This window comes from Lepisma saccharinum, chromosome 29, assembly GCF_977018435.1.
Source record: "Lepisma saccharinum chromosome 29, izLepSacc3.1, whole genome shotgun sequence".
Taxonomy (NCBI): Eukaryota; Metazoa; Arthropoda; class Insecta; order Zygentoma; family Lepismatidae; genus Lepisma; species Lepisma saccharinum.
In genome coordinates, this window is record NC_139257.1 from 49,013,555 (window position 1) to 49,029,725 (window position 16,171).

The 16,171-nt window shown below is 37.8% G+C and overlaps 1 protein-coding gene across 2 annotated transcripts in view; it reads left to right on the plus strand.

Moving 5' to 3' along the window:
* Positions 1 to 16,171, plus strand: part of LOC145981556 (alpha-L-fucosidase-like) — a 33,209-nt gene extending 17,038 nt beyond the window's left edge. Inside the window, exons 7-10 of one of the 2 annotated variants that reach the window (XM_083114878.1) lie at positions 6,852 to 6,992; positions 12,772 to 12,934; positions 14,217 to 14,349; positions 15,977 to 16,170. In XM_083114878.1, the coding sequence (XP_082971004.1) occupies positions 6,852 to 6,992; positions 12,772 to 12,934; positions 14,217 to 14,349; positions 15,977 to 16,078 (539 nt within the window). In that variant the 3' untranslated portion in view covers positions 16,079 to 16,170. Of the gene's footprint in view, positions 1 to 6,851; positions 6,993 to 12,771; positions 12,935 to 14,216; positions 14,350 to 15,976 lie in introns of both variants that reach the window. The other variant, XM_083114879.1, reaches the window with a different exon arrangement.

The following is a 16,171-nucleotide window of genomic DNA, read 5'->3' on the forward strand; positions in this document are numbered from 1 at the left end:
TGCGATTGATAAATGCCTCATTACATGAACTAAGTCAAAAGTCCTTTAACGCCCTCTACAAAATGTAAAGGAGTTATCCTGGTCATGAAAAAAATAGGTTAGCCACAGGGAGATCTCTAGCTGTGTGTGTCAAGCGTAGGTCCAGCATATTTTTGACCACCATATTGAATTCAACGCAAAAATTTCAAAGGAAAGGGTGTGATACATCAAAACAGGCTAGAATTTCACGAGAAATGAAGCGGCGAAGGTTTTTCCAACATACATTTAACCAGCAAAAAATTATTACTGCATGCTTGTAACCTTTTTCTCCTTTTCGATGTGTTAAAAACAAAGCATTAGAATGCTCCTAACGTGTTAGGAACTCATCGAGATCACGCTGACATCTTGGGAGAGAAAGAAGTATACGCACCATTGCATATGATTTTAATCAGCGATATTCACCAAATAGTTGAATAGTGAAGAATATTGGGAAAAGTATCTCAAACAATTACGTGACACTTCCTTTGGAATGAAAAATTCTTCAGTGACGAGGCTAATTTTTATGTTCACAATGAAGTTAATAAAATTAATATGCAATACTTGTGATTTGATAATCTATAGTAGACAGATCCCAGCCGAATGGTTGTTGCTGGTAAGCTAATGATGTGGTATAGTGTATGGAGAATGGGAATGGTTGGTCCATATTCAACAACTGAACCTTAAATGATGAGGGCTTCTTGGATTTGTTAAGTGAACAGGTTTTTCATCCTTGCTTACATGTTATGGCATTTTTCCAGAGTTTTGAAACAGGACAACGTGTGACCACAGTATGTGGACATTTTGGCAATTTCTTCATGTTAAATTTCTAGGTAGATTAATCGGCAGATGGGGGGATCTATTAAAAGGCCTGCACATTCCCCAGATCTAACATCTTAGGAGGACTTTTACCCTCAGAAACATTTGAAGAGAATGGTGCATGCACTAAAAGTCCATGATATTGACCATCTGAGAGAAGGCATAGTTGCTGCTTGCGATGTTGTTGCACCTGCTACATTGCCAAATGTTCTATATGAGTGTGACAGTCGTCAACGAGTGTGCTCACAGGAATATCGACAACATTATAATGTGCATATATCGTAATTGAAAGATATAACTTTTTGCTGGCTAATGATTATTTTTTAAAAAACCTTGCTGCTTCATTTCTCGTGAAATTCTAGCCTAATTTGATATATCACATCACCCCCTTTCCTTTGAAATTTTTGCGTTGAATTCAGTATGGCGGTCAACAATATGCCGGATCTGCGCTTGACAAACACAGCTAGGGATCTCCCTGTGGCTAACCTATTTTTTTCATGACCAGGATAAATCCTTTACATTTTGTAGAGGGCGTTAAAGGACTTTTGACTTAGTTCATGAAATGAGGCATTTATCAATCGCATAGTTACACATATTATTTTGTATCTTCTGATCCCATTGCAGTCCCAGAATGATTTTTTGATATGTTTTATAGTATGGCATGGGAGACCAAATATATTTTTTTCACGATTTTTGGTGATGACATGTTTTGAGATATTCAAGGTCAAGGTCACGTGACAAAATTATATTTTTATCCAAAGGTAAGCTTGTTATATATCAGTGGAAAGCTTGTTCTGTTCCCTGTACAATAGACTTGATTTGAGCTTCCTAGGTGAAATAGTGGTGGAATTACAGCACATTTAGTATAGCTAAGCAGGCTCAAAAACGGCAATTTCTGCTAACTTTGGCCTTGAATAATTTAATAATTACAAGACAAATGAAAGTAAAAATTTTCATAGTTACCAAGTTCCATGCATAGCTTCAACTCCCCAAATTTCATGAAAATCTGAGATGGTCAAGTTGGGGGCTGTGTTGATTTTGCATGGAATGACTCTTCCTTCCTTTGTATTTACGAGGGTGGTTTGAAAAGTTCTCGGAATCACCACCAGATGTCAGTGCTAGGACAACGAGGTTCCCGCATAGTAATAGGCCATCCTTTATTAATAAACACGTGGCACGTCAGTGTTCTGGGTAGAGATCTGTGGTGCGGACGTCACTTTGTAGTTGTTCCCGTGCAGTGCTTTGTGAAGATGGAAAAAATTGAGATTCGAGCGGTGATTAAGTACTTCGTAAAGAAAGGTATGAAAGCAAAGGAAATTCATGCCGATTTTCTGAACACACTGGGGGACTCTGCTCCTTCATATTCAACTGTTGCAAAGTGGACAAACGAGTTTACATTTGGTCGGGACAGCTTAGAAGATGATCCATGTAGTTGTCACCCAAAATGTGCTACTACTCCAGAAATTATTGAAAAAGTGCATAAATTGGTCATGGAGGATCGCCGACTGAAAGTGCGTGAAATTGCTGAAGCTATAGGAATGTCATCCGAACGGGCGGATCACATTTTAACAGTTGAATTGGATATGAGAAAATTATCTGCAAGATGTATCAGATTGGACATTTCCGAACAATGTTTGACTCGTTTTAAGAGAAACCAAACAGATTTTTTGCGCCGGTTTGTGACAACAGATGAAACGTGGGTCCACTACTATACCCCAGAGACAAAACAACAGTCAAAGCAGTGGAAACATGTTGATTCACCACCACCAAAGAAAGCAAAGGCAATACGGTCGGCCGGAAAGGTGATGGCGTCAGTGTTTTGGGATGCGAAAGGGATTCTGTTGATCGATTATCTTCCCACTGGTCAAACAATTACGGGACAATACTACGCTAATCTCCTCGACCAACTAAAGCATAAGATACGGGAAAAGAGGCCAGGTTTGGCAAGAAAGAAAATCATCTTGCATCAGGACAATGCGCGCCCTCACACAAGTGTCGTTGCCATGGCAAAAATTCATGAACTTGGTTACGAATTGTTGCCACATCCGCCTTATTTGGCTCCCTCAGACTTCCATCTTTTCCCCAAACTCAAAAGTTTCCTCGGTGGACGGAGATTCTCTTCAAAGGAAGAACTAATAGCCGAAGTTGACACGTATTTCACAGGCCTGGAGAAATCTAATTTTCGAGATGGGATCAAGGCATTGGAACATCGCTGGACCAAGTGCATTAGTGTACAGGGAGACTACATTGAAAAATAAAAAAAAATCACTGTTGTAAGTCGTTTCTTTCTATTCCATTCTGAGAACTTTTCAAACCACCCTCGTATATTTGAAACATAATATTTGGTATATTATTTATTTTAAATTGTGACTATTATCCCACTTGAAAGCAAACCCACTAGAATAGCTGGCGACGAAGGTACTTGTTTATTCCTGCCTGGTATAATTTTATCCCTCTTCCGCCCTCAATTACAATATTTACTATAATAATCATAGGCATGTGCATGGGGGCTGTAGCCTCTCCAATATTTTCACTTAGAATCTCTGAGAAACTCAATATGCTGACCAAGGCAGAAAATTTATTTTATTATAAAACAAACTAAACGTAACGTTTCAACCTTCTAGAAAGGTCTTGTTCAGACTCTGCACCAAGTACAAATGAAACAAGGTACAAAACAGGACGATATATATTGAAGTGTGACTCCATTTAGTGATGGGGATCGCTGGAGAGACAAGGATGTAGCTTGAAGAAAAGCGAGCGGTTAAGTTTAACTCGTTGGCTCGCCTGGCCGAGAAGAGGGAAGATGAAGAAGACAGAGCTCTCTCCACACTTACCTGGCCAAATCGGCACCTCGTCTCGACTCGGGCATCCTCCGTGATTCAACTCGCTTGCGGCGTTTACCGTGCTCATCCCGACGGTTTCTGTGATCTACGATAACTGTCTTATTTTCATCCCAAAGGTGACATTTTATTCCCTGTCATAATGTGTTGACCTTGCAGGTTTTCATTCCTCTACCACTGGGTTGATTACCTCTATCAGGAGGCTGAACCCAGTAACGACGGAGGAATGTTAGTGCTAGGTATTGGTTGCACGATTGGGCCAGTGTACTGTGTGAAGAGGTGATGTTGTAACGTTTGCTCAGTTTCCCTCATCAATGTACACAGAAATCACTCCCCTCCAGACACAAGATTATTAGAAAGTTGTTTTCTCTCTAGAACATTCCAGCAGGTGGCCTTCCCTTGTCAACTGTACTTTCACCTGACAGGCTATTTGGATAAATTTCCTTTCAAGAAAGCCACCTGCTGGAATGTTCTAGAGAGAAAACAACTTTCTAATAACCTTGTCTGGAGGGGAGTGATTTCTGTGTATATATATCTTCCTGTTTTGTACCTTGTTTCATTTGTACTGGGTACAGAGTCTGAAGAAGACCTTGCTAGAAGGTTGAAACTAGGGATGTGCCGAAGCCGATTACTGATGTATGAAAATCGGCCGAAATTGACATATCGGCATCGGTATCGGAATCAGCAAAAATCCGATATTTAAACCGGTACAGATTATACTAGAGTTTTACCTTCTAATAAGTTTTATATTCTAGTTTTGTAAGATTTATTGAAAATTTGGTTATGATTCGTCATTATTGTAGAGTTTTTGTAATAAAATTATTGCAAACTCTCATTCAGAGGATCAACCTAACTATAAATCGGAAATAAAACAGTACATTGCTGAACCAGGATCTGCTGTTGTATTGGAAATTCAAAAATGAGTATTCAAACCTGAAGCAAGTGCTGAGAAAATACTTGGGCATACCTGCTGCGTCAGTATTCAGTGATTGAGTGTTCAGTGTTGCTGAACAGATTTGAGATAAGAGAAGAAGTAGGTTACTTCCTGAAGTGCCAAATCTCGTGTTTCTGAAGTTGAATCTGGCAGAACAGGAATTCATTTTGTATTTCAAAGAACTGCTTGTGTATTAATGTTAAATCTCTAGGTTCACATAACCTTTTGTAGATGGAAATGTACATTCGCATCTCTTGAGAATATATATGTATATGCATATGATATGCAATAGAAATGTACATAGCAAATTTATTTTTGTCATGCAGAAAATAACATACCATTTCTGTTTAATAATCTTATGTATCGGAATCGGTTAAATATTGGCATCGGTTCCAAAAATTATCGGTGAGTACATCGGCATCGGTAAATTTTCAGCTTCGTCACATCCCTAGTTGAAACGTTAAGTTTAGTTTAGGTTTTAAATAAATTTTCTGCCTTGATCAGCATATTGAGTTTTTCATATCATGGAAACAAGGCTTAATAGTGTTATAATTAGAATCTCAGTGTATAGGGATTTTATCACTGCTAATAAACAATATAATCATCTTTAGAAAAAAAATGAAAAATTTTCAAGCTGAAGAAAGCTCCATGCAACGAGGTGGTGATTATGTACCAGGATGGAAATTGGATGTGTGAGTGACAAAGTGGAGGTGTTTATAACTCTTGTATCAACTGATCAAAGACCAACAACGTTAGATAGGATATTTCATAAAGGGTCTACTAATTTGAACGTCACAACTTTAAAATTAGATAGAATGAAAACCACAAATGATAATGACATATATATTTTTATTTTATTTTTTGAGGAAACAATGGCATTAAGTTTTGAACAATATGTCGTTCGAATGTCCTCCTCTGCTTCGGTGGGTGGAATGGATTCTGAATGTCCAATTTTCCAGCACGTCTGCACAGATATTGAATGGTATAGCCTCAATGGTTCGTTCGATGTTCTGTTTCAGGTCACGAACTGTGCGTGGCTTAGTCTCATAGACCTTACATTTGACATAACCCCCTTGAAAATAATCCAGGGGGGGTTAGATCACATGATCTTGGTGGCAAGTTCACATCACCCTTTTTGGACAGAATTCATCCGGGGAACTTTTCCTGCAATAATTCCATTGTTTGGCAAGCTGTATTGCACCTTCTATGCATTGTTACATGATAACTTGCCACAGACTACGGAACACAGATGTCACAGTTCAATCTCATCATTTCAGTCAGTGTTGCCACAACACTCTTTCAAAGTTCTGATGTTCAAATTGCTAGACCCTTTACAACTTATTCTAATCTTGAACCAACAGTGCTTCATATGCTATCCGATATTTGTAAATATGTGTGCATTGAATTTACAAGAGTGAGTGAGTGAGTGAGTGAGAGAGAGAGAGTGAGAGTGAGTGAGTGAGAGAGTGTGTGTGTGTGTGTGTGTGTGTGTGTGTGTGTGTGTGTGTGTGTGTGTGTGTGTGTGTGTGTGTGTGTATGTGTGTGTGTGTGTGTGTGTGTGTGTGTGTGTGTGTGCGCGCGCAATGAAATTTTTGGATTAAGAAGATTGAGAATTTAGTTAAATTCAGCTTTTGTTCACTTGGTAAATACTTATTAGCTCCATTTCCACAATCAGAAATTACAATAAATGATATTTTCATGGGATATGCACCAACTCTAAATAGATATGCCGCTGTTTTGGAGAGTTCTGTACACGGTTTTGTAAATTTAACTTTCAGCAAAACTTTTGGCTTCCTAATCAGAGGGTATGCACATGCCTGTATGCACATGCCTATGACCGTAACACAAATATTACCATATATATATATATATATATATATATATATATATATATATATATATATGCATTTCATACATATAATTTCATTTCAGTCACAGTAATATGCATTAATTATTTTAAGGGACTGATAATTACAAGTAAGACTGATACAGGCCATTAGAGAAACTTGTTAACCATAAATTGTAGCAGTATTTTTTGAGGAGTGGCATGGTTTTGGAAAAATATACTTGTATACCCCTCCCCCCTAAAAAAAATTCCTGCAGACTACCATGCAATCAATTTTGTATGTGAAGATATCAAGTAACTCGATAATTAGTTGAGTAAATGTGTTAAAAATTTAAAGTTACTTATGAAAAATATGTAGATACTTTCCATTTTTATTTATTTACCTTTGTTTTTGCAGGAGTTCTCCAGCCACACAAGTGGGAAAACTGTATGACAGTTGACTCAAAATCATGGGGATTTCGACGAGAAGCAAAACTTGAAGATTATCTGGGAATAGAAGAACTTTTGTCAAGTCTTATTACAACTGTCAGTTGTGCAGGTATGTACTACTCCGAGTACATGGGCGTCCAGAAGGGGGGGCAAGGGGGGGGGAGGTCTGCCCCCCATGGAAAATGAAAGTCAACCGAAAAATATGTATTTCACACATACAATTTCATTTTAGCCACAATAATATGCGTTTATTATTGCATGAACACCATAAATTCAAATTTAAGCAATGTTTTTTAGGGAACAACCCTATTTTTGGGGAAAATTTGCCTTAGTTTGCCCCCCTGGAAAAAAATACCTTTATTGCCCCTCCCTGGAAAAAATTCTGCGGACATCCATGTCTGCGTATAATCAATACAATATTATATTGAAGTTACAATACAGGATAATTTTCCTGCATTAACCCCTTTCCTGCGGTGACAGTGAAGGAAAGTGCTTCCAAAAAATAAATCATCTCTATATAGATGCAAGTGCAAAATCGTTTCATCATAAATAAATAACGTAAAAAATAACTATAAAAAGACTTATCACATAACGAAGCTAAGGAAAATAATTTATATAAGGGTTGCCCAAATGAAAGTAAGACTCTTGGTTTTATTCTGTAATGATTTATTGGTTGCAATATATGAACATACAGGAAGTAAAAGTGATCCATGGATGACATATCCTCTACACATAATCACCTTGTCTGTTCAAGCAAGTGTTCCAGCACGTCACAAGGGTTGCCCTGAGCGAAAAATGTTTGTGGTTGACTGCGGAACCAATCTTCAACGGCATCACAAACCTCAGCATCGTTGGCGAACCGGCGGCTCTTCAGATGTTTGTTTTAGTGGCCCGAAGATGTGGTAGTCGCAGGGCGAGAGATCGGGGCTGTAGGATGGTCGAGGACTTCCCACCAGAAACGCTGCAGCAGATCAAGGCTCACCTGTGCAACATGCCAGGTCGCTTTTTCTTGAGGGCCGATTTCAGTTTGTTTAGGGTAGTTCAATATGTGGTTGACAGTCCCACCTGCATCCAGCCAATCCAAAAGCAATGGGCCCTTCTCGTCGAAGGTATTAGTGGAGCCAACGATGCCGAGGTCCGTGATGCCACTGAAGATTGGTTCCGCATTGAACCATGGACGTTCTTCGCTCAGGGTATCCATAACCTTGTGACACTTACTTGAGCAGACAAGGTGACTATGTGTAGACGATATGTCACACATGAATCACTTTTACTTCCTGTATGTTCATATATTGCAACCAATAAATCATTACAGAAAAAACCAAGACTCTCACTTTCATTTGGGCAACCCATAGACTCTGCCACAAATTGTAAAATGCAGGAAAACACTCAGAGAAAAAGATTAAAAGAAAGCATGTTAAAGTGGCATCTACAAAATTACTTGCCGCAATACAACAATTTTGAAATACTGTCTATACATAGATGCTCCGCAAAAAAATACAATTTTTAGAGAGTCCATATATAGATCCGCCACAGTTAATGGCTTAAAACTCTATTCCAAGATCAACCCAGTGCTCAAAATGAAGGCGGAGGGTCATGAGGCAATATCCCCCAGTTAAGATTTTTTTTCATCAATATCCTTCCCAGTTAGGAAAAATTGCATAAGCATTCCCCCACCTACTGCACTGTCTCCATTTTGATCCATACAAGCATACCCCAGCTAGGAATTTCCACTTCGAGCAATGGACCAAACAAATCTGCACCATCTCAACATAGTGCTTCCACCTTCGTCATGGCTTTCCTACAAGTCTCCCAATAACGGTCCTGTGAACTCTTCTCTCATGCATGCCACATAGACACACGCACACTTAAGTCCTCTTGCTTTAATTATATCATGAAATGGATTATACAGATCAGTACTATGTAGCCTTCTTCATTCATCTGTTTCTTCACGTACGAGGGAGAAGCATGAAAAGCTTAAAAGTCAAACAACAATTACAGGACAAAATGTAAACAGCTCAAATGTACATGAGGTATCGAATGTTATTTACAAAATGGCCTCGAACACTGATCAAGTAAGCTACACAATACAATTTTCATCATTTTAAAGTACCAGGTAACCAAGAAAGTTCATGCGGTTTTTACAACTGCCCGTAGTTTTCGTGGGGTAGTACGCAGTTCAGAAGCCAGGGGTACATGTATGTGTGATTGGCGGAAAGCTCATTCCTTGGCACGTCGGCTAACGTAGATAACAGGTCGCAGTCGATAGTTCGGGAGCAAGTATTCGCAGTCACCATGGCTGTGTCGAATGCAGTAATCAGGGCGTGTTTACTGTATGAGTACAAGTTGGGCACAAAAGGAGCGGAAGCAGCAAGAAAAATATGTGCAGCGTTTGGAGAAAATACAATTAGTGAACGGACAACGCAAAAGTGGTTTCAGACCTTCTCGAGTGGCGATGAGACACTGGCAGAGAAACCTCGATCGTGCAGACCAAAATCTCTCGATGTGGACCAACTGAAGGCAGCAATTGAAGAGGATTCACGTCAAACGTGTCAAGAACTCGCTCAACGATTTGCCGTAAGTGCTGAAACAATTCGTGTGCACTTACATGAGCTTGGCAAATCATGGAAACTGAGTAAGTGGGTCCCGCACGAGCTGACTGCTGCGAACCGTCTCCAACGACTGAACATTTGCGCTTCCTTGCTCACTAGGAACACCAACTGTCCAATTTTGGACCGCATTTTGACGTGTGATGAAAAGTGGGTAAGTACGATAACAAGAAACGCTCATACCATTGGCTATCGTCAAATGACAGCATACCTTTAACTGCAAAACCTGATATTCATCAGCGGAAGGTTCTGCTGTGTGTCTGGTGGACTAAGGCTGGGATTGTGCATTATGAGTTCTTGGAAAGTGGTAAAACCATCAACAAAGAGGTGTACTCCGCGCAATTGCAAAGAGTGGCTGAACAGCTTGCAAAAAAACAACCAGCATTAGTGAATAGGAAACGTGTTCTTTTCCACCAAGACAACGCTAAACCGCTTACAGCAAAGATGACCCTGGAGGTGATTTCTTCTCTCGGCTGGGAACTTCTGCCACATCCAGCGTATTCACCCGACATCGCTCCATCAGACTACCATATTTTTTTGTCTATGGACAACCATATGCGCAATCGACATTTCCAAACTCGCGAGGAGGTTGAAAACGCGGTGGTGCAGTTTTTTGCGGCCCTACACAAAGACTTTTTCAAACATGGCATCTACAGGCTTGTACAAAGATGGGAGAAGGTTGTAGAAGCGGATGGTGGATATTTTGCAGAATAAATATAAGGTAAACACATTTGTTTTGGACCTTTTCTTCTTTGTACTAAAACCGCATGAACTTTCTTGGTTACCTGGTACATGCATACACTTGAACCAGCGAAGAACAGTGGTTTCTTGCCCTCTGGAAGCCTAAAGCTTATAGACATTCTATGCCAAATGAAAATTCAATGTCTGTCTGCATGCTTACCATATCAGCAAGTTAACAAGTAGAGGAGGAAGTTCGATAATGGCCATCTGCACGCAGGTGGAAAGACCTTCGTGGTGGCTCATAAGCGACTGCACATAGATTCAAAATATTCTTCTTCTTGAGTAATACAGGCACTAACTCAGATTTGAAAATATAAGTAGATCGGCAATGGGTTTACGCTAAAATGCAGCAAACTTATGCAACTTTAAATGCAGAAATATACTAGATACAAAACAAAAAAAAATTAAAGTTTCCATTTGACGTGTCCCTCGTATTTCAGGTCCAAATATTCTTCTAAATGAATCATATTTCACATTCATATAACGCTACAGACAAAACTACTGATAGGTATTTCAATGTGTATTTTTTTATTATAAGATAAAAGGTAAAGTGTTCCCCTGTGCATAGCACCATGCCATGAAGGCGTATAGGGGGTGTGGGGGTAACGCCCCACACTTTCTTGATCCGGTTGTGAGTGGGGGTGATGTGATCAGCATCATGCCCCTGACCACCTTTACCCCCCAGGGTTTCCCCCAGGTACCCATGTTATTCGACGCTGGGTAGGCACCGGGGCCGCTTCCACCGTTAGAAAAGTTCCCGGATTTGATTTATTATATCTTTTATTATAAGATAACAGGATAATAGTTTGTGAATTACCTGAAAAAAATCGTATTTAATTCTCTTTTTAATATGACTTTCCATTGTTAAAATTACTCCTAAATATTTGCTTTCCAACTCTTAGTAAAAATTGTATCTATATTTAGTTACTTTATTTGTTGTCAAAAATTTATTTTTTCCACATATGGAACACATTTACCGTATTTACGCGTGTATAGTTCGCGCGTGTGTATAATGCGCACTCTGGTTTTGGATGGGTAAAAGTGACAAAAAATTATATCTCTTATATAATGCGCAGTACAATCCAGTTTCAAGAAATGGCTTTCTTAGGTTTAGGTTGTCAATCTGTTGCTATGCTGATCAAGAGTGAATGACGTCATACCTATTCAATTGCTTATTCCTTCATTTTCAAAATATATACTTTTTCTTTCCGTGACTAATGTAACATTTATACGAGGCACATTCAGGACCTTCCAAATAGCAGTTAGCAGCACAAGATTTCTTCCATTAAGGAATTTACACACTCCATGTATGTCTTATTATTTGGCCAGTAATACATTTTAATTTTTATTACCTTTTTCCTTATGTTTTCTTTCATCCAAAGTACCATAAAAATCAGAACATTTCCTCATTTTTTGATGAACTTATTTCAATCGCATTTCACATTAGTGTCGTTATCTTGTATGGAATACTGTTTCCATATTCAGAAACTGCAGGATTCAAGCTTTACAACGATATATAACATGATATGTTTCCGTAAACATGAAAAATCAATGCAAGTGTCCCAAAATTATGGAATGACCCTCTACGGTTTCATGTTGGCTGTTTGAATTATTCCGTGCATAATACGCACCAAAGTTTTTGGGGGCAAAAGTTTTGGAAAAAAGTTCGCATTATACATGAGTAAATACAGTATTCAATTTAATGTCCACTTTTCAACTGAAAAACAGCAAAATAATTACCAGTCAAATTAACATCCATCATGAGCTTGAATTTCATTTTGTGTTAGCAAGAAATACAGAAATGATGAGAGAAAAAAAAAGAACTGTTGTTTACTATGTGCAGCTAGGGACGTGTAGAATATATTTGTTTCCTTCTTGACACTTGGCAGGGATGATAGTGGAAAATAAGCTCTGTTCCATCAAGCCCACCATTGGTGTATAGCATTTTTCAAACTGCCCCTCCCAGCAAGAAGTCATTTTAACTTGGCTTCGTATTGGACATAGCCTTCTCACCCATAGCCACTTCTGCAAGAGCTGGACCCTTCAATGTGTCAAGTTTCTAATGTTATTTTAAGCTTCCGGAATATTATTATTTAATGTGCTGATTTTACTGTCATCCGACAAACTTTTTATCTTCCCAACTGCATAAATGTTGGGATGAAAACAGAGTTTTAACAAATGTTTTTTTGGGTTTTGGAGAAAAGCAGGCTTCTTGCATTGTTTCTGAGGAAGCTTTTAGACTAACTGTATCTTTTTAATATGTGCTGATTTAATGTGTCCTCTGAAGGTCCTTTTACAACCTTGCACTTTTAACCCTTCTACAGACCCCCCCCCCCCCACTGCTTTAACTCTCTAAGGTAAGGATCTTAGATAAGACGATGCTTTCCTCATATACTTTGAAAGGTGCAAACTGTCCATACATGTAGACACACCCAAAACTTTTAACTCATTCATTCAAAGCTTCATGTTTTCTAACAGAAATCACCTTTTTAGTTATTTATATATATACCGATAATAATCAGAGGTCATTCCTTGTAGGTAATCTCTTGTTAAATGTTGGGCCAACGAAAGAGGGGAAAATTTCTCCAATTTATGAGGAAAGGTTGCGACAAATGGGTCAGTGGTTGAGTGTTAATGGGGAAGCCATCTATTCAACACAGCCATGGAGTTACCAGAATGATACAGTTTCATCAGGGGTATGGTAAGTATTGCAACCAGTCATTTGTGTGTTGCTAAAATCTGTTTGTTACTTTCGATGAGAGAGAAATTTTGCAAAGTCTGCAACCAATTTCAAACCAGTTTATTAGTAATGCATTCCATTTTTTAAAATGTAATAACATTTGATTGAACTGAATTGTTGTTTAAAGTCCACTTTATGCACAGAAAGGTTAATCTAGACTGGACCTACAGTTTAAAGTGAGATCCGAACAACTGTGACATGTGCCTCCACCAGATATCGAAACCGGGACCCCTTGATTACAAGGGAACAGCACTACCACTATGCCACTGGGGAGGTCCACTTTATTGTTTCTAGCATAGGTCAAACCTTAGATTTCAAAAAGCCAATATGTAAAAATTCCACAACCATAAATTCTTTCGATACATTAAAAAGAACATTAATATAAATAATAAAAGCCTATACTTGTAGTAAGTGAACTTTTAATTTACTCAAGTGTTTACTCACCATTTTTCAGTCATTAAAATCCCAATTTTAATTATTATTGGGCCTCCCCAATGGTGTAGTGGTAATTCTGTCATCTTGTAATCAAGGGATTCACTCCCTGGTGGACGCACATCACCACCACTTTAAACTGTAGGTCCAGTCCCAATTAGCCTACCTGTGCATAAAATGTATTTAAACAAATTTTAATTAATACTATTAGTTCTACCATGACTGTGCAAAGATTTAATTTCAAAATAATGAATATGATACAAGTTATAAAACTTATTTTTTTTAAATCTAAAATCTTTAAAATTCAATGTAACGGAAAACATCAAGAAACTCTGTGAATGCAATAATGATTTTGAATTGCCTGATGATATTTGGGATTCATAATTTTTAAATAAAAAATAATGTGATCAAAATTTTTATCTGAAATAAAAATGAAACAGCCTGCTTGTTACACTGACAACATGCATTGTATAACTGATTCTTTTTTGTTTAAAAATTTGTAACCATTGTTATAATTATATCTTTAGTCAAACTAAAAATAAATGTCTCCTTAAACGTCACAACGAAAAACTGTGTTTTTATGCTTGTAATAACCGTAGACTACAAGAGAAATAAGTTATAAAACGTATGTTCATATGAAAAATATAAATGTATTGAAGTGTCTTATATGAAAATATCTGTAAATATCAGTATTCTATTAAAATTTCACATCTGTTCCTTCCTACAATACATAAATTCAACTTTACAAGCTTTGAATATTGACCTATTGTTTCCTCCAAATTATTTTTGTTAATATCTAAATTTCCTGCAGGTATACCAAGAAGGATGATTCTCTTTATGCTATGGTTTTATCATGGCCTGCAGATGGCAGTCAGCTACTTGCTGCCCCCCAGCTAGGTCCTGATTCTACGATTAGCATGCTGGGTTATGATGGTGACCTTGAGGTAAGTGCAATTGTGTTAAAACCAAGGATAAAAAAATAACAAAAATCTGTTTCTTATCATCGCACCTATGCCAAAACCACGAATGTGCTAAATATTACTTTGAGCTAAATGCATTTTGATATTCAATGTCCTGGGAAAAAACAGGTTTTATGTTTGGATAAATGTTGTCATTGGTAACATGTGAATGCTTGTTAGGTCATACAAGTTAGCATAGGAATATGTAAAGAAAATGCAGTTAGAAACTGTACTAAGTGAAAAAGACAAAAATTTCCACCTTCATGGTTTTATCATTGACATGAGACAATACATAACTTGGGGTCTAACAAAATTAGTGTTATTTTTCCAAAAAATCTCATTCACAAAAATTAAACTGCACCCAGCATTAAAATGATTTAAAAAGTCACTCACTATATAACTGGAGTGACAGAATTTCCACATTAATCTAATATAACTGCTTAACACTTTTAAAAAATCCATGGTAAAAAAAAAGTCAAAACATCTTTCTTCTCCTTAAAACCTGATTTATATTAATTACATGTCTCACATTTCTTGATGAATGCCATTTGGTTCCTTTGCTGCAAGACTTATTGCTGTGAAAAACAACAGTTGGCTGACAGCATTTTTACATTAGAATCACAATCACTTTTTTATGTAAACCAGAGCTACCATGTAGCTGAATTGTTACAGCAGTCTTGACTTTGGTATAAGCTCTCCCAGTTTTGATCCCCTATCAAGCTCCAAAATGTAAGTGTTTATCCAACATTATGAGGACAGGTGGAGAAGAGATGAACACACAACAGCAAAGACAGGATTCACTTCACTGACCACGTTTTCGAATGCAAAGCCTATGTGGGTCTGGCCCGAGAGGGAAAAAGGCACCCAGGGCATCAAGTCACATCACTCCACTATGGCTGAGATTGAGAATGTGTGGAGTCAGAGGTTTATCCATATTCTTCTATCTGGGAGATATACGTTTGTATTTAGGGAGAGTAAGGTAACTTTAAAAATATAGCAAAAAATTGGGAAGTTGTGAAAAGTTATATGGGGTGTGGACAAATCACCAAGCCCTCCTTCCTCCAGAGAAAAAAGTTTAAATTTTCACACTATGGCACTATTTCTCTGCTGAGTTGCATGTTTATTAGTAAAAACATGTGATGAAAATTATGCACACGTTTCTGCAAATATTGAGGAAGGCATGTCTTCCCTTCCCCCAACTCTACATTCATTCATAATGCCTGTGGTGTACAGGAACTGTTATCGTCATCATTACTGTTTCCACAATATAGCCTAAACTACAGGCTATCATTGATGGTACACCTTCTGGGCCTTAGACAGCAGATCATATTAATATACAACAAATGTATAATGCTACCTACACGTGACAACAAAATCCGGATTTCAAATTATCTAATATCCATTCCACATGCAACGGATAATCTGGATAAAACAGACTTGATGAAAATACATACAGTCAAATAAAATAATATGTGGATAGCCTGTAAAATGGATAAATAATAAAACTCTCCAGATAAGGTACACATTTGAATAGAAAATTATCCAATATCTGGATAAAACTTTATGTGGATTTGGTCATCCCTAGTAACAAATCTCATCTCTTTATTTTCAGTGGACCAATGACGAGCAAGGAATCCTTGTGAACTTCCCAGATATGGCAGATGTGTCCTCACAGTGGGCATGGACACTTAAGATGACAGGTGTTTCAAACTGAAACTTTGGTACAGCCAATTATTTGTAAGGCACATGAGTGCAGGTGTATTTTATGATGTATAGACCAATAAATGTAGAAATATTTTGTGCTACT